Genomic DNA, 21,069 nt, shown 5'->3' on the forward strand with positions numbered 1-21,069 from the left:
ATATATGACAAGTATTTAATTGCTGCACGTACAGCAGCTTAGCTGCAGAAATATAAACTCCTATATATATATATATATATATATATATATATATATATATATATAGAGGCAGGATCCTTTGACACCGGTGTCAAATTTGAAGTTTGACACCTCATCTGAGAGCCGTTAGATCAAAAAAGATCAACGACTCTGATTTGTAAGCATGTGACACAATTGATCTTTTTTGATTTAATGGATCTCATATGAGGTGTCAAACTTCAAATTTGACACCGGTGTCAAAGGATCCTACCTCATATATATATATATATATATATATATATATATATATATATATATATATATATATATATGAGGTAGGATCCTTTGACACCGGTGTCAAATTTCAATTTTGACACCTCATCTCAGAACTGTTAGATCAAACAAAATCAATGACTCTGATTTGCAAACATGTGATACCATTGATCTTTTTTGATCTAACAGCTCTGAGATGAGGTGTCAAAATTAAAATTTGACACCGGTGTCAAAAGATCCTACCTCTATATATATATATATATATATATATATATATATATATTTCTTTCTTTCTTTCTAGAAATAATGCCCATAGAATAGAATATCGTCGCCATACATCACCTAAATATCATGAACTAAATCCGTGAAATGGTGCATGAGTGGATATAAAAAGGGTAGTTATATCCGTAATTTTAGAACATATTATTTGTTTTAGGGTAATTTCATATGAACTATGAACACAAAAAGATAGTGCATTTGGAATTCATGAAAGATTTTGTAAACAATATTTCCAAAAAAAAAAAAGATTTTGTAAACAACCGTTCGTGTAAAATAGAAGTCCTGATTCAAAAAATCATGATGACAAATGCTTCTTTAAGTATTAATGGGGTTATTAATCAAGAGTGGATCTAACACATTGGCTCTAATATCAAAGTTGGGTAGATTCAAAGGGAGCTCATGGCAAATAATCGCAATTAATAAGCTAAGTTAGACTAATCATATCATGTGTATCTAACATTATATCTCAATTCAAAATATTAAGATATTGAATTTATGGGTCATATCACTCATATATGTTATGCTTAGCTTCTTCCTTTCCGGTATGGAATTTCTATTACTCACATTTGAATTCCCACAAACTTAAGCATGTGTGCAAAGCATAAGTGATGGAATAAAACTTTAGTGCAACCAATGAATTGAAAGATCCCCTATATCGATAACACACATTACAGATGAATGAGCCTAATTCGAATTATTTTGTTCTAAAGCAAAGAGATCCACAGGATTGTTTGTCCTATTCAAATATTCACGACCAAGAAGTATTGAATTCTCTTTCTTTTCGGGTAGGCCCTGAAATGAGAAGGAATGTTGGAATGCCAACAGGTGTCTATTATTGAATTCCCTCAACCCGAGAGTACAGTACCCATTTGATTTTGAAAACTCACTGAACTTCAATGCATCGCATTTATCCCAGGATACGTAAGTGGATCCTAAGATTCTGGAAGTTTACATAGAACCCGCCTACATATCCTGGGATAAATGAATGCACAAATTTTTTTTCCCAAGTGATAAGACATGTTTCTTAAGTGTAGTGGAGACATCAATACACTAAGTTTTCTCCACACTTTGAGAAATATTTTAGGGAAATATAACTATCCTGGGACCTATTGATAATTTTTTTCTCTTTTATTATATTGTAGGACCCACACCTTTATTAAGAGTATAGTTATGTTTTAAGGGGACAATAGAATCTTGAAGTTACAAAAAAAAAAAAAAAACAATGTCGTGGGTAGGGGTGTAAATGGGCAAGGCTAGCCTACAGGAACCTATAACCTAGCCTATATTAGATCAGGTTTGACCTATTACAAATAGTCATATAGAACATGTCTATGCTTTTAAAAAAATTATCTAGAAAGCAGGGCATATTTTTTTTTTATATATCGGGCCATATCATATTATTTACTTTAAATAAAATAATAAAAATAATATTTTAATAATTTTAAATAATAAAGTAATATTATTTTAATTATTTTTTAATTATTAAATATTTAATAGGCTTAAACAGATTAACAAGTATAAAGCGAAAATTTTAATATTTTAAATATAAATAAGACCAAACTTATAATTTAAGTTTACAAAGTTAACATATCACGAGAAATTTAAGATTTTTTACAGGGCAAAACCTGATCTACTTGTGGGCAGGCATTAACTTTCCAATCTTTTTGCGTTGTCCATATGTTTATAAAGGTAACAGGGATGTTCGCATCTTTTCCATATATCAGTGCTGCGATTCTTCGACTTTATACCCGAAAAGAAAGGTATTACATTCCTTGCCCCTTTTTTTTATCGTGTGTTTACTTTTATTCTCTTCTCTTTCCCCACTAACAGCAGTCAATACCGTAATGATATTTTTAGGGTATTTTAATCATAAAGTATTTTAATTTTAATTTATTAAAAATGAATTTTCTAAAAAAAAAATTGAAAGGTTAAAAACGATGAAAATACTACGAAAATATAAATAAAATAAATCAAAGATCAAAGATCAAAACAAAAATGTCATATAATAAAAATAAAAATAAAAATAAAAACTTTTAAATTTTAAAAAATTTGATGCATGGCAAGTGGAAAATTTGTATATTATAATAAATAGATGTAATTTTGTTGTTATATATATATATAAGAAAAATATTTCTTAAGTAGTTTGAGATATACTTATCTCCGTCCATCCAAAAATTATGTCAGTTTATTTATTTACTTCTTTATATTAATTCTCCTTTGAATGATTATGATTCTTTTTCTTTTTTTTCTCTTTCTTTATCACCATTGATCCATCTTTGTACGGTTATGATTTAGTAGTCGGAGATAAAGTTATTTCAAGCAACTTGAGAAATGACAAGCCATTACATATATAGAGCTTGTTTGGATTCTCTTATTTTTAAGCTAGAAGCTACTTATAAGCTAAAGCTAAAAAAAAGAACTTAAAAAAAGAAGCTAAGAACTGTTTGGAAACTACATAAAAATTTTAACTTAAAAATTACTTAAAAGCACATATTTCAGGAAAATTATCTCTCTCTCTTTTTATAACTCTTCATTTTAAAAAAAAGCACACAATTCAAAAAAAACAGATAAGATTTAAAAAAAAAAAGCTCCTCCCAGGAGCTTTTAGTTTTTAGCTTTTTTCTTCATTATAAAAAAAGAGCTTTTCGTTATAAGAGCTTTTTCCAAAACCTGTTTGGCCTAACTTATGCTTATAAGTAGCTTCTAGCTTAAAAAAAAGATGATCCAAACAGGCACATATATATGTGTGTGTGAAATATTATACTTACAACCTATTTTCGTTTAGAATCTCTTACAACCATATCTTAATCGTTAATTTTTGTCAATTAATGATTATTATTTTCATAAATCAAACTAATTAATTAATTAATAATTCGTAATAAATGATAATCATTGATTGACAGAAATCAACGATTATGATATGATTGTAAGAGTTTCTAAACGAAAATAGATTGTAAGTATAACCTATATATATATATATATATATATATATATATATATATATATATATATATATATATATATATAGTACTTATCGTTTATCAAGCTGCTTGAGATAATTTTATCTCCGGCTACTAAATCATAATCGTACAAAGATGGATCAATGATGATAAAGGAAGAGAAAGAAAAAGAGAATCATAACCATTTAAAGATGAATCCATTAATATAAAGAAATAAATAAATAAAACGACGTAGTTTTGGAGTGGCCGGAGATAAACTTATCTCGAGCTGCTTGAGAAATATTTTTCCCATATATATATATAGGGGAAGAATATTGTAACAACCAAGTTGTGTTATTACCATGTTATTATCAATAAATCTCACCGTTAGATTGATTATATTGATCAAACGATTATATTTATTTCCATCTCTGTATGATCATCATTCTCAATATTTAAAGTAAAAAATATGGGGAATCAAAATTTTATACCCCTAGTTGTCATGATTGAAAGATGAGACAAGAAGCAAAAAATAACGTAACTTGTAAATATAAAAAAAAAATTATTATTATTTAATAATATGTTATTTAGTTATTATATGGCATCTCATGTAATTGATAATATAATTAAATTCATTAAATAATGTGTTGTTAAGTTAATATAAAATTAAATATGAGTGTAATAAAAAAAATTTACCGCATCAAAATTAAACTATTAAAAAAAATTCAACTTTTTTTTTTCCTTTTTGTAAAATTAATTATGTGTAAGCCGATGGTAAGGGATCAAATCTAAGCATCCTTGCCAGCATTTTTTTATAAAATAAATCACAAATAATTTTACGGAAAATAATGTTATTCGAGTTTGAAATACCTATATTATGGTGGGGCTTGTTCTTTTAAAAAGAATTTTTTACGTTTATAAAGACTTAAACCAAAGACTTTGCTTAAATGAAATTAAGTATGTAATAGTTAAACCAATCCCCATTAATTCCTTCCCAGCATCTTCTAAATGCTTAGATTTCCAACTAGATGGGAAAAAGTTGTCAGCATGCGGTAAAAGCACAGGTCTATTTTTTCTGGGGTTCAACTTGAAGTTAGTAAGGGAACCAAAGTGGTCAACTACTGTCATTAGTGATGACAAAATATGAATTGTGTAAAAGTTAAAGAAAAGTAAAGCGTTGGTCGAGGGTAAGGGCATATCTTGCAGTTTGTAACAACTGGACCATGGAGTCATGGGTACTCTTCCACGGGACCATGTAATCACAAATAAATTGAAGCAATGGGGATATTTTAGGTTTAGCTGAGGTAATGTCTTGCGTTTCTGATTTAGTGGACACGAAAATTTTATTCCAAAGTCATTATCAGAATCTTTCTTGTTTTTGATACACTTGATCAGAACTTTTAGCCAGTTTGAGATTTGTTTTCAAAAATAATTTTTTAATTTTTAGAAAAAAAGTTTACAATTTATTTTCGTTTACAACATCTTACAATCATATTTTAATCATTAATTTTCGTCAATTAACGGTCATTATTTATTGCGAATTAATAATTAATTAATGAGTTTGACTTGCGAAAATAATAACCGTTGATTGATTGAAATCAACGGTTAAGATATAATAGTAAAAATGATAAACGAAAATAGATTGTAAGTATAACATTTCTCTTTTCGAAATACAAAAACACAAAAAACGTATATGATAAATTCTGTTTTATAAAAAAATAAAATTGAAAATTGTAACTGATTTTTTTTTTTTTTTTAGAATTAAGTTTAGAGAACATATATAAGTTATTTTTGTTTTGTGTTTTGATTTTTAACTTAAAAAATAAAATCAAAAACACATATTTTATTAATTATTCAACAAAACAATTTTAAGAAAAAAAATAAGGACACAATCGACTCTTTATTTTTGAGATGAAGATTTTTTTTATTTTTTACGACTGTAAAAAGGCGAATCAATTAAACGGAATCACTAACTGGGCCTGATAAATGCACCAATTACATCACATATTCTTCTAAATACTTGGGCTTAGTTCCCTCTTTCTTGGGTTTGTTATGTCTTGGACCCAGACGCTGTAATTGGATCGCCACAGTGACAGTAGTAGACAAAGCAGTAAACGATGGTGAACAGATTCTGATTCATGGGAGTGCGAGCACCAAAAACCATGAATTATGTGATCACTTATAAAACTGATGATGGTGAAATTAAGATCTTTATATTATTTTCAAATATTTTTTCCGCATTTTGGGTACGGCACCCAATTCAGCCATTGCTGTTCCTATGGCACCGCAGAATTTCAATACCAGAGCATCAATTTTATGTGAACACTCTTTAATCTTTTTAAAGAAAATTTTTCTTTAGTTTAGTTTCTAAGCTAGCTTGACTATTTAACTTCCAATAAAACCGCTAATACAACATTTTAACCGAGTTAACCTGAAATATAAAACATACGACTAGGTCATGGAGCTGCCCACAAATCTTGTTTTATTGTTTTTATTCCCTTCGAAATTTGGGCCGTTTGATGATATGATAGAGAGAACATGATATAACAAACTATCATATCTTGCTTTTGTCATATGTTTGGTGAAACAAAGGGATATGATAAACATATTATTTTGTAGTAAGATAAGCTATCATTAGGGAAGACTTATTTAGGAATAAATAGGATATGATAATAAATGTCACACTTTTCTCATCTCAAATATTATCATTTACACTTCTCTTATGAACTTTGTTGAGCACACCAGGATAAGCTCTTGCCACTAATCAGCTGCCATTATTGTGCCGCTAGTCATTAGCCATCTGTATCACCCATTACCACCACTACCATCCACTAAGTAGCTACCACTGTCACCATTAGCCATCACTATGAGCTACTAGCCATTACAATTGTCACCTGCTACCACAAACACTAATCACTCGTATCACTGCTACCACCACTACATCAATTACCAGAACCAGTGGCGGACGGACGTGTGTGCAAGTGCACACACAAATTTTTTGGAGAAAAATAAAAATAAAAAATATTTTGGATCATCAACAAAAATTACAGGACCCAATTTAATTTCTTAAAAAAAAGTTGACTCGTGATCTCTTTAAATTCCAAAATAGACTCACGTTAGTCCTTTTGAAGGATTAATGTAGGTCTTTTTAAATTTCGGAGGACCGTGATTTTGATTATCTGAGCCTATTTTTGAATTCTGAGGAATCACGAGTAGACTTTTTTTCCTCTAAGAGATTAAATTGAAGCCTATTATTTTTGTTGAGGACCCAAAATATTCTATTGCAACCATTTAAATTGACTCTTGATTACTTTTTTTATATTAAGTTAAAGTTTTCTTTAAAAAAATTTTCCTTTATTCTTTTATTCTATGTGTGCAGACATTAAAAAAGATTCTAGGTCCGCTATTGACCAGAACCATCGATGCTGTAGGCATTAGCCATCACCATTACCTGAACTAACCACCACCACACCCATCCCTAACCACCAAGTACCAACCATCACTGCCATCAGTCTGCCACCACAATTGCCACCACCCACCCTACTTGCCACCACCACATCAAACACCAACACCCCCACAACCACCACTACCCATCTACGGGCAACCATCACTGTCGGCGCTGCCACCACTAGCCACTATTATCGCCACCATTGTCATCAATCATTATCGACGTCGTCACCACTAGCCATTGTCACTCGCACCACTTCAATTGGCCACCCCACTACACCAGCTGCCAGTAAACATTGGCTATCAATACTGACAAACAATTTAAAACCTAATTTTCAAAAATTTATTAGGTGAGAATATATTTTTTTATTTTAAAAAATTGTGCAAGTTATTTGTGTATTTTAATATATTTTACTTAAAATTATGGTTTTTTATTTTTTTAATAATTCAAAATAAGAATTAATGTGCAAATAAGTAAAAAAAAATAGTTTAGAATTAAATTTTAAAAAATCATATAAAATTCTATTAAAGATGATATTTTTGCCTATTTATAAAATATAATAACACTATATAATTCACATAAAACAATGCATATGATAACATTATCCTATCAATTTATTCATTCAATACACATCAAACACATGATAGGATATGAACTTATCAAGCTCATTATTTTATACTCGTATCTAATCCTCTTATCATATCTATTCCTATTCTCCTGTCCACCAAAAGAGCTCATCGTGTCCTTCAAAACCCTAGTAAAAGCTACCAAATCCTTTTGATGCTACTTCTAAGTAATTGTTTTTTTATTTCTTTTCTGATAAACTATAGTCCATATTTTAGGATGTAATCACAAGCTTTCATAGGCTTCTTCTAAAATCAAAATAGTCAAATCTATATTTGTCACCATAAAATAAAGATATTTATAAGAGTTATGTTGTAGGAAAAGTGAACTGGTCATGTGTCATGTTATAGAGATTCGCTTTCCGTGCCTTAGATTTTTTCTTTTACTTCAAAAAATGTGGGGTCCACAAAATGTTGTGTGTGTAAGAAACTCTCTTTTTCCTATTGCATGATGGATGCAAACCCTTAAAATAAAAGGGAACATTTAATCTCATGTTGAAGGAGATACTCTCTCTCATGCTATAGCCCCAACATATGAAGGGCCCACCATGTGTTAAAAAAAATAAGGCATGTTTGTCATGTATCTATAACGTAAAAGGGAATAATTTTTCAAAATAAAATATATTAAATTACAATTTAAAATATAAAACAAGTTGAGTTTGGTTAATTATAGTTGACCGACTGAATACAGCCTTATCCCTTGTCTCGAAATCCTAATTAATGTGTCGAGAACTAATATAATTTTACAGAATTTACTTCTGATAAAAAATCCCTTTATCTCAAACCGTTTTTCTACTTTTTTTAGCTATTGATACCTTTATTGAGATATATCAGAAGGTGAAAAATACCACACGAAAGGATCAAATTCCTATGCATCAGTAACCTTTCTTCTTCGAGATAGATAGGTCTTGTATCAGCTGAAGCTCACTTGAATTTTGATTACTTTTTTTTTTCTTGGGGCTCGCATTTTATTACTAGTTTTTTGGTGGTTCATTTCATTACTAATTTTAGTCAGAGGCATATGTGTTGCATGTCAAGTGATTTCCGGTGGCAAGAAAGGAAGTTAAAGGCATAAGATCCGCCAGAAGGAATTACTAAGGGATCAGGTGTATATAACAATATGCAAAATATTTTTTTTTTAACATTTGATTGAAAAATATATAAATATCACTACTAGAAAAAACTTGTATAGCGACGGAATTGCTATGGAAATTCCGTCGCTAATTTCATCCTCGCTACTACTTTCCGTCACAAATTCCCTCGCAAACGATTTTGCGAGGAAATTTGCGACGGAAAGTAGTATAGAGGATGAAATTAGCGACATAATTTTCATAGCAATTCCGTCGCTATAGAGATTTTTTCTAGTAGTGTATAACAATGCGGAAATCTATATGAAAAGAGATAAAATTGTATGTAAAGTAGAATTGGTGACTTGATTTGGGAAGTTTGGTGCAAAATCTTTGAAAAAAGTGAAAAGAGCTTGTGTAAAGTAATAAAAAAATCTCTCAGAGAAATAAATTGGCTAGAGAAAAAGTTGAATAATTAATTTATTAATTGAAATATTTCTTTCATACTTTAAGATAGGAGTGTTCATTAATCGATCCAAACTAATTCAAAACCACGGTGACTGAACCAAAAAATCAATACCGAATTAACCGAAAACCGAAAAATCAAGAACCGAAAAAAAATCAAGTGCCGCTATCATGAAGATGACCTTACTTTAACCTCTGCAATCACCAAATAAAGACCTTAAGAAGCTGATGACTATAATATATATGGATTATAAGAAATCCTAGCCTTAAACTGAATGGGCTCTCCGTTTTTTGAGTTCTAATTACACATTAGACTCAATTGGACTTTAATAAAGGGGCAAAACCCGACACATTCTTCTGAAATTTCAAATATATATCACCTTAGGAGATTAATTTGTTCGGAGATTCATGAATGGTGGGTTTAATTACTATTCAGTTTGCTTATGAGTGGATGATTAATTTGTTCATCGGGTAAATAGTTTTCCAACTTTTGATCCTTGCTTATTGTCTAGGAGACTACGTTCCTCCATATATAAGAAACTGGAAAACTATTTGTTTATAAATTTTTTTTACAAATTTTTGCAAATTACACTATGTATTTTCGGAAAAACATAATGTAACATAGTGTTCTTCCGGGAGAACATATAGTATAATTTATAAGAGTTTGTAAAAAAAAAAATTGAAAATATAACCTTTCTCTAAAAAAAAATATAGAGAAAATGTTATTTGACTATCCATGAGTCAATTCTGTAAGTAAGAAGTGATAAGGAAAGCCCGAAAAATAAATATATAAAAAAACCATGTAACTACAGATATTCATTTTATTCTGTCCATTCAGAGATGGCACTTTATTGATACGGTTTACAATACTTCATACATTAGATCAACCGTTTCGGGCACAATCTTCAGGCCCGAACTGCAGCTCCTGATTTTTGGTATCAAAAATGAACTTGACATTTACCTGCTGAAATTTACCTAAAGCGGTACATCTGTCATGTGATCGAATCATGAGACAGAAGGTTTCTTCGGGTGGTTTCTTTTTGTAATCTACTACCCTATGGAAAACGCCTTCAGGAAGTACATCCAGCTGAGCACCTTTAAAATAGAAAGTGACAGTGGGTAAATCTTTGGTGTAGCCTTTTACATGATACCTTGTATAACACAAACGACCTTTTTTACCAACAGAAGGTTTGAATTCTTTAAGACTTGAAAAGTGTGACTTCACTTTCTCTTCAAGTTTTTCATATGCATCCTTGATTATCGCTGACATACTTCTACCTGAGTCTATTAAACAGCCACCCGGCTTTTTATCACTGGGAGCGGGAGCAAACACCTTTGGATCAATATCCAGTCGCTTCCCTTCAAAGCCAAGACCTTCCAAAGCCACACGGTAACCATAATCATTGCTTTTCAAGAATTTCGTGGTTCTCAAATTTGCCGGTGGCTTTATCTCTGAGCCAAACCTGAGATACATAGGTAGGGGTTTCTCCACGTAACCTACGAAACAGTATGAGAATCTTCCACCACTTATAGGCTCTAGTTTCTTCAAAATAGAATATTCTCCATAATCATCATAGATTCCGAAGCCAAATACCCCTGCCACAACATATTCATCAGAACGCGAATGCGAGTCCCGATTGTTAAGACCACACCCGAAAGTTACGCCCTTAACGGACATAACACGAGATGATGAACCAGAAGCAGAACCAGATGGGAAAGTTAAAGTCTCACTCCCAAGAACGCCTTCAGAACTGTCAAGATCAGCGTACGTTATTTTATAGGGTATCTGCTTCCTATCCTTGTCGTCAAGGAGATCGCTGTAAGATTCAGACGTGGAATTTGAAAATAATTTATCCTTCTGAGGATAGCAATGCCTACCTCTTTCATGTTTATCAGCACAACCCTCACATTGAACCCATGTGAGGGAAGAACCAGTATCCAACAGTAACAAGTACGATATGTAGGAGGGATTCCCTGGGAAGGTGCCAATACCAACCTTCACAAGCATGGCTGCATTGTTTTTCAATGGTTCAATGGGTGGAGTGATTGCGTCTGGCTGCAATGCATCTGAACCGTTGGAAAGATTATGAATTGATGATGGAGGTGATTTAATTAGAGTATATGGGTGGATCAGCTCTAATGACAAGCCATTAGAGATGCTCTGGGAAGCTAAGATTTGGCATGACAACAATGAGAGAAAAATCACACACATCATACCATTAGAGTATATAGAAGCCATTAGGTCGGTCTGTGAATAAATTTGAGTTTCATTAGCTCTTTTTATAGTTGATGATGAGCTTGGGACATAACATTATCAAGCTATAATTAATTAAATGGGATCAACCTATACCTACATTAATTAATTCTACGACGTCTTCTTCTGCCACGAATGCTCCGCTCTGTTCTATATATGTACATATATACTATTAGTGAGGCACACCAAGAATGTTCAATTCGAATAATTCCATTCTTAAACTTTGAATTGTTTAAAGTGTTACGTCATCGAAGATACGACAAAGCTATTTTTGCCTCCACCTACATTAATGTTATTTTGTTGTAGTTTTTATCTTGTCACATTGATGCACATTTCAAATCTGGGAATTTGAACTTTTGAAATTTTATTTACTAAAAACGGATATGTGAACTATAAATTAATATGATGATGACCCTTCTTTAATAAAGTTTCGATTGTGTTATGTATTAGGGAAACGGATGAATTACTCCTTTGTTATGACGTCCAATTGTATCACTATCAACTTTATTTCTTTAGCATTATTCATAAAGGGTATAAAGGGCAAAAACCCCTGTTTTTCGTTTACATTGTTACAAACAAGCTTCTTCATCATTATTTATATAAAAAAAAAAAAAAAAATCTTTGCTTTTTTCATTACTTTTGTTTGGGTCATTGCTAAGTATTGTTTAATTTCAATTATTAATTCTGCTTAGATTGTTTATGGACCTACACAACTCATTTTCATTTCTCCAATCCGGCGCAAAGTAATTATTTACAGAATGGTTACAATCTTACCACAATATAATATAGGTTTAAAGGTGAGAATTTTACCTCGTGGAAAATATGTATTTCAGTACATTTGTTTCCTCATGACGTTTTGTTTACAGTTTTATTATTTACACATTATTATTTTTTCTACTTTTTACACTTTTTGTACCGGAGAAATAAAAATGAAGATTCTTATAATATGTGTTTTAATTTTTATTTTATTATAGAAAATAGTAAGAATATTGGAAAGAAAATAATACCTGAATGACATTCTTGATTTGTTTATTAAGAGCAACCAAGCAAATCATTAGGGCTTACCTAATAATTTGTCGCTTTTCTCTTTCGACTTTTGCGTGTATTATTTAGTCTGGGTCATTAAATGAAATACTTCCAACCCCAACAACACTTATATTATAAAATCCAAACCAAATTAATGTTTAAATAATCAAATCGAATGAATTGGATCTGATAATTTTTACTTTAAAACTAATTTAATACGGACCGGGAACACTCCTAATTTCAACATATATTTTTAGGGGAAAGTTATATTGATAAAAAAAAATTCTTACAAACTTACAAACTATACTAATTTAAAGTGAGTCTCACGTTTAACTTGTATCTGGTGCATGAGATAATAATCTCATGCAACATGAGATTATTATTTTCCGTAATTTTTTGCTTAAAACCGGGTATGAGTAGTTTTCATTCTTCTTTCAACGGCTTTTTGACCCTTATGACCCTTAATAAATAATTAATTATCAATTTGCCCTTTATTTGAAATTAATTCGAAAATTTAACCCCCCTCAAAAACATAACACCAATCTGTCCATGTTTGACCGTTGACCACGAAGCCTACTCGGGTACACTCCTTCCTACCCGGGTATTTTTTGAAAAATTTTATCTACCCGGGTAGGTAGGGGTGTACCCGGGTATAGTTCTTAAATCTGAGAATTTGTTTGAATTATTTACCTGGGTAGGGAGGAGTGTACCCGGGTAGGGAGGAGTGTACCCGGGTAAAAACATAAATATATATAAATATAACATGAAAAAATACCTCTTTTTGAGTGACATTCACAGTTACTAGTTTGATTGTATCGAAGTCTTTGGATCCAAGATTTATAGGTAGACAAACAGAGTTTTGAAAATCATCAGGCTTCACCTTAAGGTCATCTGAAATAATAAAAGTTGTCCTTTCTTGAACAAACCCTTCATTTGCTGGTGAACTACGATGAAATATCTCTTGATTCATTGGTTTCCCACATATGCATCTTTTATTGCGCCCCCCCCCCCCCCCCCCCCCCCCCCCCCCGCGGGTAAAAAACTCTTGGGATGTTGAACCAGAAAATAATAATATTTGTTAATTGAAAATCAAACGTCACTAATCACTTTGACTCATCAGTGGGATTTATCCTTAGTATAATAAAATATCTCATCAATGACAGAGCCTTATGTAAGATAGCAAATTATATGGAAAAAAAAAAGTGCAATCACCTAAATTTGACGTCCCAGTGAAAAGTTACGGTCAATTTACTACGTCGAACTATTTAGCCTCGAGCAATCGGTTCAACTCTATCTTCAAAGGATTAAAAGACAATTGAGAAAATTATTTTAATCTATCATAAGCTATTTTTAATACAAAATAAATTAATCATTATATAGTAACTCACAGAACTATGTTCAATCACGTGTAGATTAATATTTCCACAGGATATAAATTTTACATTTTTTATGATTATTCATAACTTCTATTTTCGTTTTCGTATGTACGTGACTGGCTAAAAAACTAAATCAATAAAAAGATTACAAATAAATTTAAAAAAAAAACACAATAATCGGGTTACAAAAACATTACTTTAGGTGGTGACGTCGAATATTTTGTTGCGAATAAATGAGAAAGACATTATTTCTTTTTTATTTTTGCAAATAAGAAAGACACTATTTCTAGCGCCCTTTTACAAGACGAAACGTCAATAAAATTAACGTTACAATTGATGTTGGCGTGGCGGTTTGTATTAAGTTGACGTCACTTTTATCAGATTCAATGTTACGCTTAATTAGTATTAAATGTTACTTTTAAATTAGTGCAGTTTTAATGCCAGCCATCCATCCTCAAGCATGTTCCCGAATTAAAAGGAAACGAATTCCAATATTAACGTTACATCTGCATAGAAGGGCAATTGTGGTTTTCGAGATGCATGCGCTGTTCAAAGTTTTCAGAAGCTTGATGCTGAATTAAATCAGTATGTAATTTCTTTCAAGTGAAATATCGTACCCGGGTACACTCCTCCCTACTCGGGTAAATAATTCAAATAAATTCTCAGATTCAAGAACTATACCCGAGTACACCCCTACTTACCTGGGTAGATAAAAATTTTCAAAAAATACCCGGGTAGGAAAGAGTGTATGCGGGTAGGCTTCGTGGTCAACGGTCAAAAAGGAGCAGATTGATGTTATGTTTTTGAGGGGGGTTAAATTTTCGAATTAGTTTCAAATGAAGGGCAAATTGGTAATTAATTATTTATTAAGGGTCATAAGGGTCAAAAAGCCGTTGAAAGAAGAATGAAAACTACTCATACCCGGTTTTAAGTAAAAATTTACGGAAAATAATAATCTCATGTTGCATGAGATTATTATCTCATGCACCAGATACAAGTTAAACGTGAGACTCACTTTAAATTTTCTCTCTCTCCTTTAGTGTAGGAGAAAAACAGAATATAAAGTTGGCAAAGAGTATTTTGGCCTCAATCAAACTGCATTTTCATATTTTATTGATAAAGTTTGACACAGAAGGTTATGTTTATAAACTTTTATTTATAAACTATTATAAATTACGCTATGTATTTCGGATAATATACTCATGTGAGAATGTACTCAAAATACATAATATAATTTGTAACAGTTTGTAAAAAAAAATTTGTAAATATAATCCGATGTTTGACCCACTTCTTTTTGAAATAAAGTTTGATAGTTCGATGGCAGTCATATACGAAATCAGCCATTTTTGGCACAATCTTCTTGGCCGAATTGTATCTTTTTTAACCTGGTATCATATATGAATTTGAAATTGACCTAATGGGCCCCCAAAAATGTTAATTTTTTATCGGGCAAAATCAGCAAACAGAAGGGTTCTTTGCCACTATCCACCACCCTATCAAAAACGCATTCAGGACTCAAGTCTTGTTGAGCACCTCACTACTAGAAACATAGCATTTACAGGCGATACTTCTGAGGCGGTTTACATTAAACCGTCTGCAACGTACTTTTGGAGATATTTAAGCAAACAGGGGCGGTTATTATATAACCGCCTGAGAATAAGAATATTTAGGTGGTTTCGGGGGAATTTCGAAGCAGTTCATATTTGGATTATAAAAAAATACACGAGTAAAATTCGAACCCATGCTCATGATGTCCGTTGTAGTATTTTTAACCATTGTGACCAATTTTTTACTTTTACCGATTAGTTTTTAAATAGTAATAGTATTAATAAAATTGGTGAATTCTGATTCCCCTTTCTTTATTCACAAAATCAACCACTTCCCCCTTTTCACTTTACACTTTCACTTTCCCCTTCCCCATATCCCTTTTCACTTTCCCCAGTTTCACTTTCGTGGTGCTGTCATTCAACGTTGAAGATGCTTTGAGGCTGTGAACGGTGAAGAAGGCGTGCAAGGAAGCATAACCCTGCAAACTAAAACTTGGTGAGTGTTCTTCGCACAAGTAACCGCCAAGGTGGCTTCTTTACTACATCAACTTCTGTGTTTTGTTCTTTTAATCATTGATTTTTTTTTTCTTTATGTTTTCTAGCAAAGTGCATGGTGAACCGATATTTATTATATTATATTTTTTTTTATTTTTTTAATTTTTTTTGGCGCATGGTTTATGATATCAGTAGAAGGAGCACCTTTGATAGCATCAAGAGGTGGCTTGAAGAACTCGATAGTAAGTTACCTTTTTTTTTCTTCTGATTTTTCTGTTTTTGTTTTTATTTGTTTTTATGGTTTTAGAAGGTGCTGTTTATGGTTTTAATTTTTTTTTCAAGTTTTATGGTGGAATCGCCCTTCTATGTTCACCCTTTTATATTATTTTTTCGATTTTTTGTTTTGGATGTAAGTGAATTTTGTGGATGTGGGATTCTTTTTTATTATTTTTTTTTTAATTTTAGTGGGTATGGTGTTTTTGGTTCCATGACATTTTTTATCCTTTCTTTTGTTCTGATTCTGAGTAAGTGATTTTGTTGATGTGGGCTTGTATTTTTTTTTTTTTTTTACTTCTGAAACATAAACTTCATGCAATCACTTTATTCGACTCAGTTATGACATGATTTTTTTTTTTAGACTTATGGTTAAATTGGTTAAATTGTTTTTGGTTAAATTGTTTTTGGTTAAATTGTTTTGTCAATTCCCTGCGCTAGTTTAAATTATTTTGAGACTTAACAAGACACAAATGATGACCACAGAACACATGGTGAATAACTTTGCATTTCTTGCCTTTTCTCATCTTCTGCCAGTGGCTTTAGGATCATAGGAAGAAACTCAATCATGTCTCTAGTTCTTTCTTTTCATTTAGAGTTACTAATCAGCAAACATTGAATGACATCATGGCATCTTGTGACACCAAATCCAGCTACGTTTTCATTTTTCAATCAAGCTTGAGTACCTTCTTAATAATTCCAAAGACAAATCTTTTTTATTTTTCTTCTCAAGACGCTTCCTTATCTTCATGAACACAGAAAAATTAGGTTTAAGACGTTTGTCCATCATCTCATGAAGAAACTTCTGGGCATGTAGCACATTTCCTTTCTTCAAATGAAGAGTAGCAAGTAAGCTGTAGTTTGCATTGCTGGAATAGCTCTGCTTAACAGCAGAATCAACAATATACTTATGTGCTTCCTCATATTCTCCTGATTCAAAATAAGACTTAATTACCACGGCATGAGTTGGAATACAAGGTTCAATACCCTTCAAAGTCATTTTATCAAGAAACTTCAAAGCTAAATCAAACTGTTGTTGTTTACATACTAAGTTAATAAGAATATCAAAGGTACTTGCATCGGGTAAACCATAGTCTTTTTCCACAATTTCAAGCACTTGACAAGCTTCATCAAATTTACCACTCTTGCATAGACAACTGACCAACAAATTATAAGTCCTTCTGTTTGGTTCACAACCACTTCTCTTCATCTCCTTTACCAAATCTACTGCTCTTTCATAATCACCTCTCTTGCACATTGTCCTCATCAAGACATTGTAATGATTCACCTTCCTCCTGCCTGTTCCTATCAAAAACTCAGCTATCTCAATAGAACCCTTAAAACTAAACATCTCTATCAACAACTGAACTCCAGAACTTTGACATACCCCACCAACCTCATTGAGCACATCCATAATTTTCCTAACACATTCCATAGTAGAAGCCTTGTCAAAACGTAAAACCATCAAGAACCCAAATGCATTCCTTTTCAAATGCATCCCTTTATGGTTAAATTCAGTCAAAATGGGAACCATTGCCTCATAATTTCCCAATAACCCACAATTATTAACAACCAAACAACCTATCTCCGGATCACAACAAAGCTCAGGATGTGAACCTTTAAGCCAATCAAAGAACAACACTGCTGACACTCTCTCACTTGCTAATTCATGAAAAATTTAAACAACGGATGCCATAGACAAAGACACATTTATCATTTCCATTCAAAAATAAAAACATGCCAAACAATAAATTATTAAAAAATTCACAAGATTAAAAAAAAATTATTAAAAAGAGAAAGCTTGAAGAAAAATATTTCCATTAGATACCCTTTTAATTTCAATCCATTTCACTATCTGGATGAGGAAGCAACATCCATATTGTTTTGCAAACTTGAGCAAATAAAATACGGGGACATCAGTCACTAGTGATTCTTGCATTTTGAATTCCTTATACGAAAAAAGGCTAAAAATTCCAGTATGTAAAGAATAATTACCTGTTTATTTAAAGCATCTAGTGTTTCCTCATTAAGATCATTACTAGCTGTGATAGTCATCTTTCCAAAACCGGACAATCCAAATTCCTTCTCAATCGAGCAAAAGAGCTTCCTGACCTCACAAGACAAATATGCAAGGTCACCAGAGTCCAGTCTAATGCCATGAGTTTTTTGGGACCTGTTATGCACTTTTGGAAAAGATGTAAATCTGATTATAATTTTTATCATGTTCTGTTGTGTTGGTTATATTCATATTTTGTTTTAACCTTTACAGATTATTGTTCAACGCTTGAAGGTGACCAATCCTATAGTTGCTGGCAGGCTTATTTTGAGCTGAAAGATCTTGAGGTATGTTTTTCTTTCCTCAGCTTGTGGTGTGTTATTTATTTATTTTTTCCCTTGTTTGTTCTGTGATAATTCAGATCTAGTTTATAGAAAGAAATTACTTTTTTTTCTTTTTTTGTTAACCTTTTTTCTGTGTTTTGTTTATAGACTAAAATAAAGCTTTTCTGAACAAATTTATTTCTCAAATCTGTTAACTAATTAGAGGAAGAAAATTAAAGTTGAAGAAACTTCTTTCTCTGCCCTTATGGAATATTAGATGGGAAGAAACTTAAAAAATAAATAAATATTAAGCTAATAATGTCTTAGCCCAAAAAAGATAATGGAAAGATGTTTCAATGAGGAGTGAAAACATATTATATTGGTTAGCTGATAGTCTTTTTTGTTGCAATTCTTCTCGCATGATATGTTTTGCATCCTCCTATGTTACAAGCCAATAGTTCCTTCTTTTCTTGTCTTCCTATAGAATCGCTTCACTTCAGTGTTGTTGAACCTTGACTGAATTGGCTGGTCCATTTCAGTCTCTTAGTCCTCATCATGTTCATTCAATTTCACTACTTCATAATGAATACACTCTCATGAATTACCTAGTCCATTTCAGTCTTAGTCCTCATCATGAATTGGCTGGTTAGATTAAAAAGAATCTCCTTCTTGAAGATATACACTCTCATGGAGTAGAATGTAATGCGAAAAACATTTTCTAGAAGTAACAAACAAGTTACTTCTTGGGCAGCAAAATGCATGCTGCATTAGATTATGCCCATATGTACTTACTTCTGCTTTAGATTAGGTTAGTCCTTTCTACTGCTATATTAGAGTCGGCAGTGGTGTTTTGTGGGTAATCAAAACACTAAATGGTGAACTTAAGAATATTGTGTAGTTGTGAAATTAATAGAAGTTGGATCTGATGAAACGTTTGGCAAATTCTAACGAAGTTGTCATCATTTTTCAGAGCAAATGGATAAGACATGGATTATGAAACCGCAGAATACAATTGAATATGAACAAGGAGTTGTATACTTATGCTCCTTTGCTTAAACATGTTGTATATGATCATTGTAAAGAGTTGTATACTGATTTTTAAGTTAGGATATCTATTTTGATGATACTTACTAAGAGTATGTTGGAACCCTATAGAGTTGTATACTGATTGTATAAGCTAGATCATTGTTTTTAGATAAGGCCTATATGTTGGAACCCTATGGGTTTGCCACTGAAACTTCTTCTCGGTTTGAGTTTTCTTTTCTTATCCATTGCTTCAATGTTAGTTTCTTTCTGCAGCAACCATTTTTTTCTCGTTAGTCACAAATACAAGACTATAATACTTCCCATTTATGTAGCCACTTGCTGGCCTGTGTCGTTCTATGCCATAGCACAGTTTCCACTATACATTAATCTTTTAACAGCTATTTTAAGTAAGGTGCCAGTGGCCATTGTTAGATTCATTTATTAAACATATTATGAGATTTGACAAAGCTTTTGATTTGTTGTATTTTCCTTGTGCGGTTGAGTTTGCTTTTAAGCGGAGAGGTTTCTGCAATATCGTTTTTAGATAGGAGAACGTATGGTGAGATGAGAATGAAATTCTTTTATGCAGGAACTTTCTTTGCCGCTGTTTCTGTTTCCGATGTTAATGCAAGAAATTCTTTTATTTGAACTTTCTTTGTTACTTGTGTGTAAAACTTGTAAATTCAGTATGTCTCATTTATTCTTTTTTTCTTTTGCATTAGGCTGCAAACTTGGGATCTCCGGGACTCAGAAGATCCTCTAATGGTAGTTATGACCCACATTGTGAATAACCAAATGCATCACCTCTTGCTCAACCTCCACCACCAGCACCAGAATCTTAAATTTTAAGTTAGGATATCTATTTATCTGTCAATCCATGTTTGGACACTTTTTGCTTTCTGGATATAATCTAGCTACATGACATTTGTGCATGGATTTCTTCCATGAATGGTTGTTAGTTTTCTGGATTTTTAAGTGTTAACATTTCTAGTTAAGTACCTAGGTTATGGTTGTTGAATATGCACTGTTAGCTAAGGTTGTTAGGTTATTACTCCTTCAATGAATGTATGCATATTTACATTCTCGTTTATTAATGGATATGTTTTGCTCTTATTCTTAAAATTTTAATTACTTTTTTTTGGAGATTGTAAATTTAACTGTAGAATAGTTAACCTTAACCAAAATAAAAAATGATGTAAAAAAGAAAAAAATTATTGAAAATAATTTTTACATACAAAATAAATTAGTATTTTTTTATAAACAAATTTATAAATTATTTTAAAAGAAATATATTTTCTAAAAAGGTCCAAAAAATTACTGAAAAATGAATTTTTAAAATAAATCGACGAAAATAACTGCTTATTAACGAAATCGCAAGAGAAAGAATTTTGAAATTTAAAGTTTTAAAAAAATGTCTGTAAGACCGCCTCGAATTGTTAATTGGAGGCAGTTTTAAAAATCGCCTTTGAATGCTTGACCAGTATATATGGATGATAATTCAGGCGTTTCCACCCATCACAGTGACCGTCGAAGTTTACCTCAAGCGGTTGGTCCAGCAGTTTAGTCTAACCGTCGGAGGATGACACTGTGACTGAGTTATCTCCGACTGTTGAGTAACCGTCGACTTGATCAAACAGAGGC

General features: G+C 31.8%; 1 protein-coding gene and 1 pseudogene across 1 annotated transcript; both read right to left on the reverse strand.

The window, feature by feature from the left end:
- Nucleotides 1–9,995: 9,995 nt before the first annotated feature.
- Nucleotides 9,996–11,351, reverse strand: LOC133296096 (aspartic proteinase CDR1-like). The gene has a single exon (XM_061495043.1). The coding sequence runs from the start codon at nucleotides 11,349–11,351 to the stop codon at nucleotides 9,996–9,998; it is 1,356 nt and encodes a 451-aa protein (XP_061351027.1).
- Nucleotides 11,352–16,744: 5,393 nt separating this feature from the next.
- Nucleotides 16,745–17,806, reverse strand: LOC133296094 (pentatricopeptide repeat-containing protein At1g09900-like; annotated as a pseudogene).
- Between the last annotated feature and the right edge of the window lie 3,263 nt (nucleotides 17,807–21,069).

Source organism: Gastrolobium bilobum, unplaced genomic scaffold (assembly GCF_033153095.1).
Source record: "Gastrolobium bilobum isolate Gb01-03AN ecotype WA unplaced genomic scaffold, APGP_CSIRO_Gbil_v1 utg23089, whole genome shotgun sequence".
NCBI lineage: Eukaryota > Viridiplantae > Streptophyta > Magnoliopsida > Fabales > Fabaceae > Gastrolobium > Gastrolobium bilobum.

Bases quoted from the DNA above. Each gene is read 5' to 3' on its own strand.
- LOC133296096 (XM_061495043.1), bottom strand. From the start codon at position 11,351: ATGGCTTCTATATACTCTAATGGTATGATGTGTGTGATTTTTCTCTCA.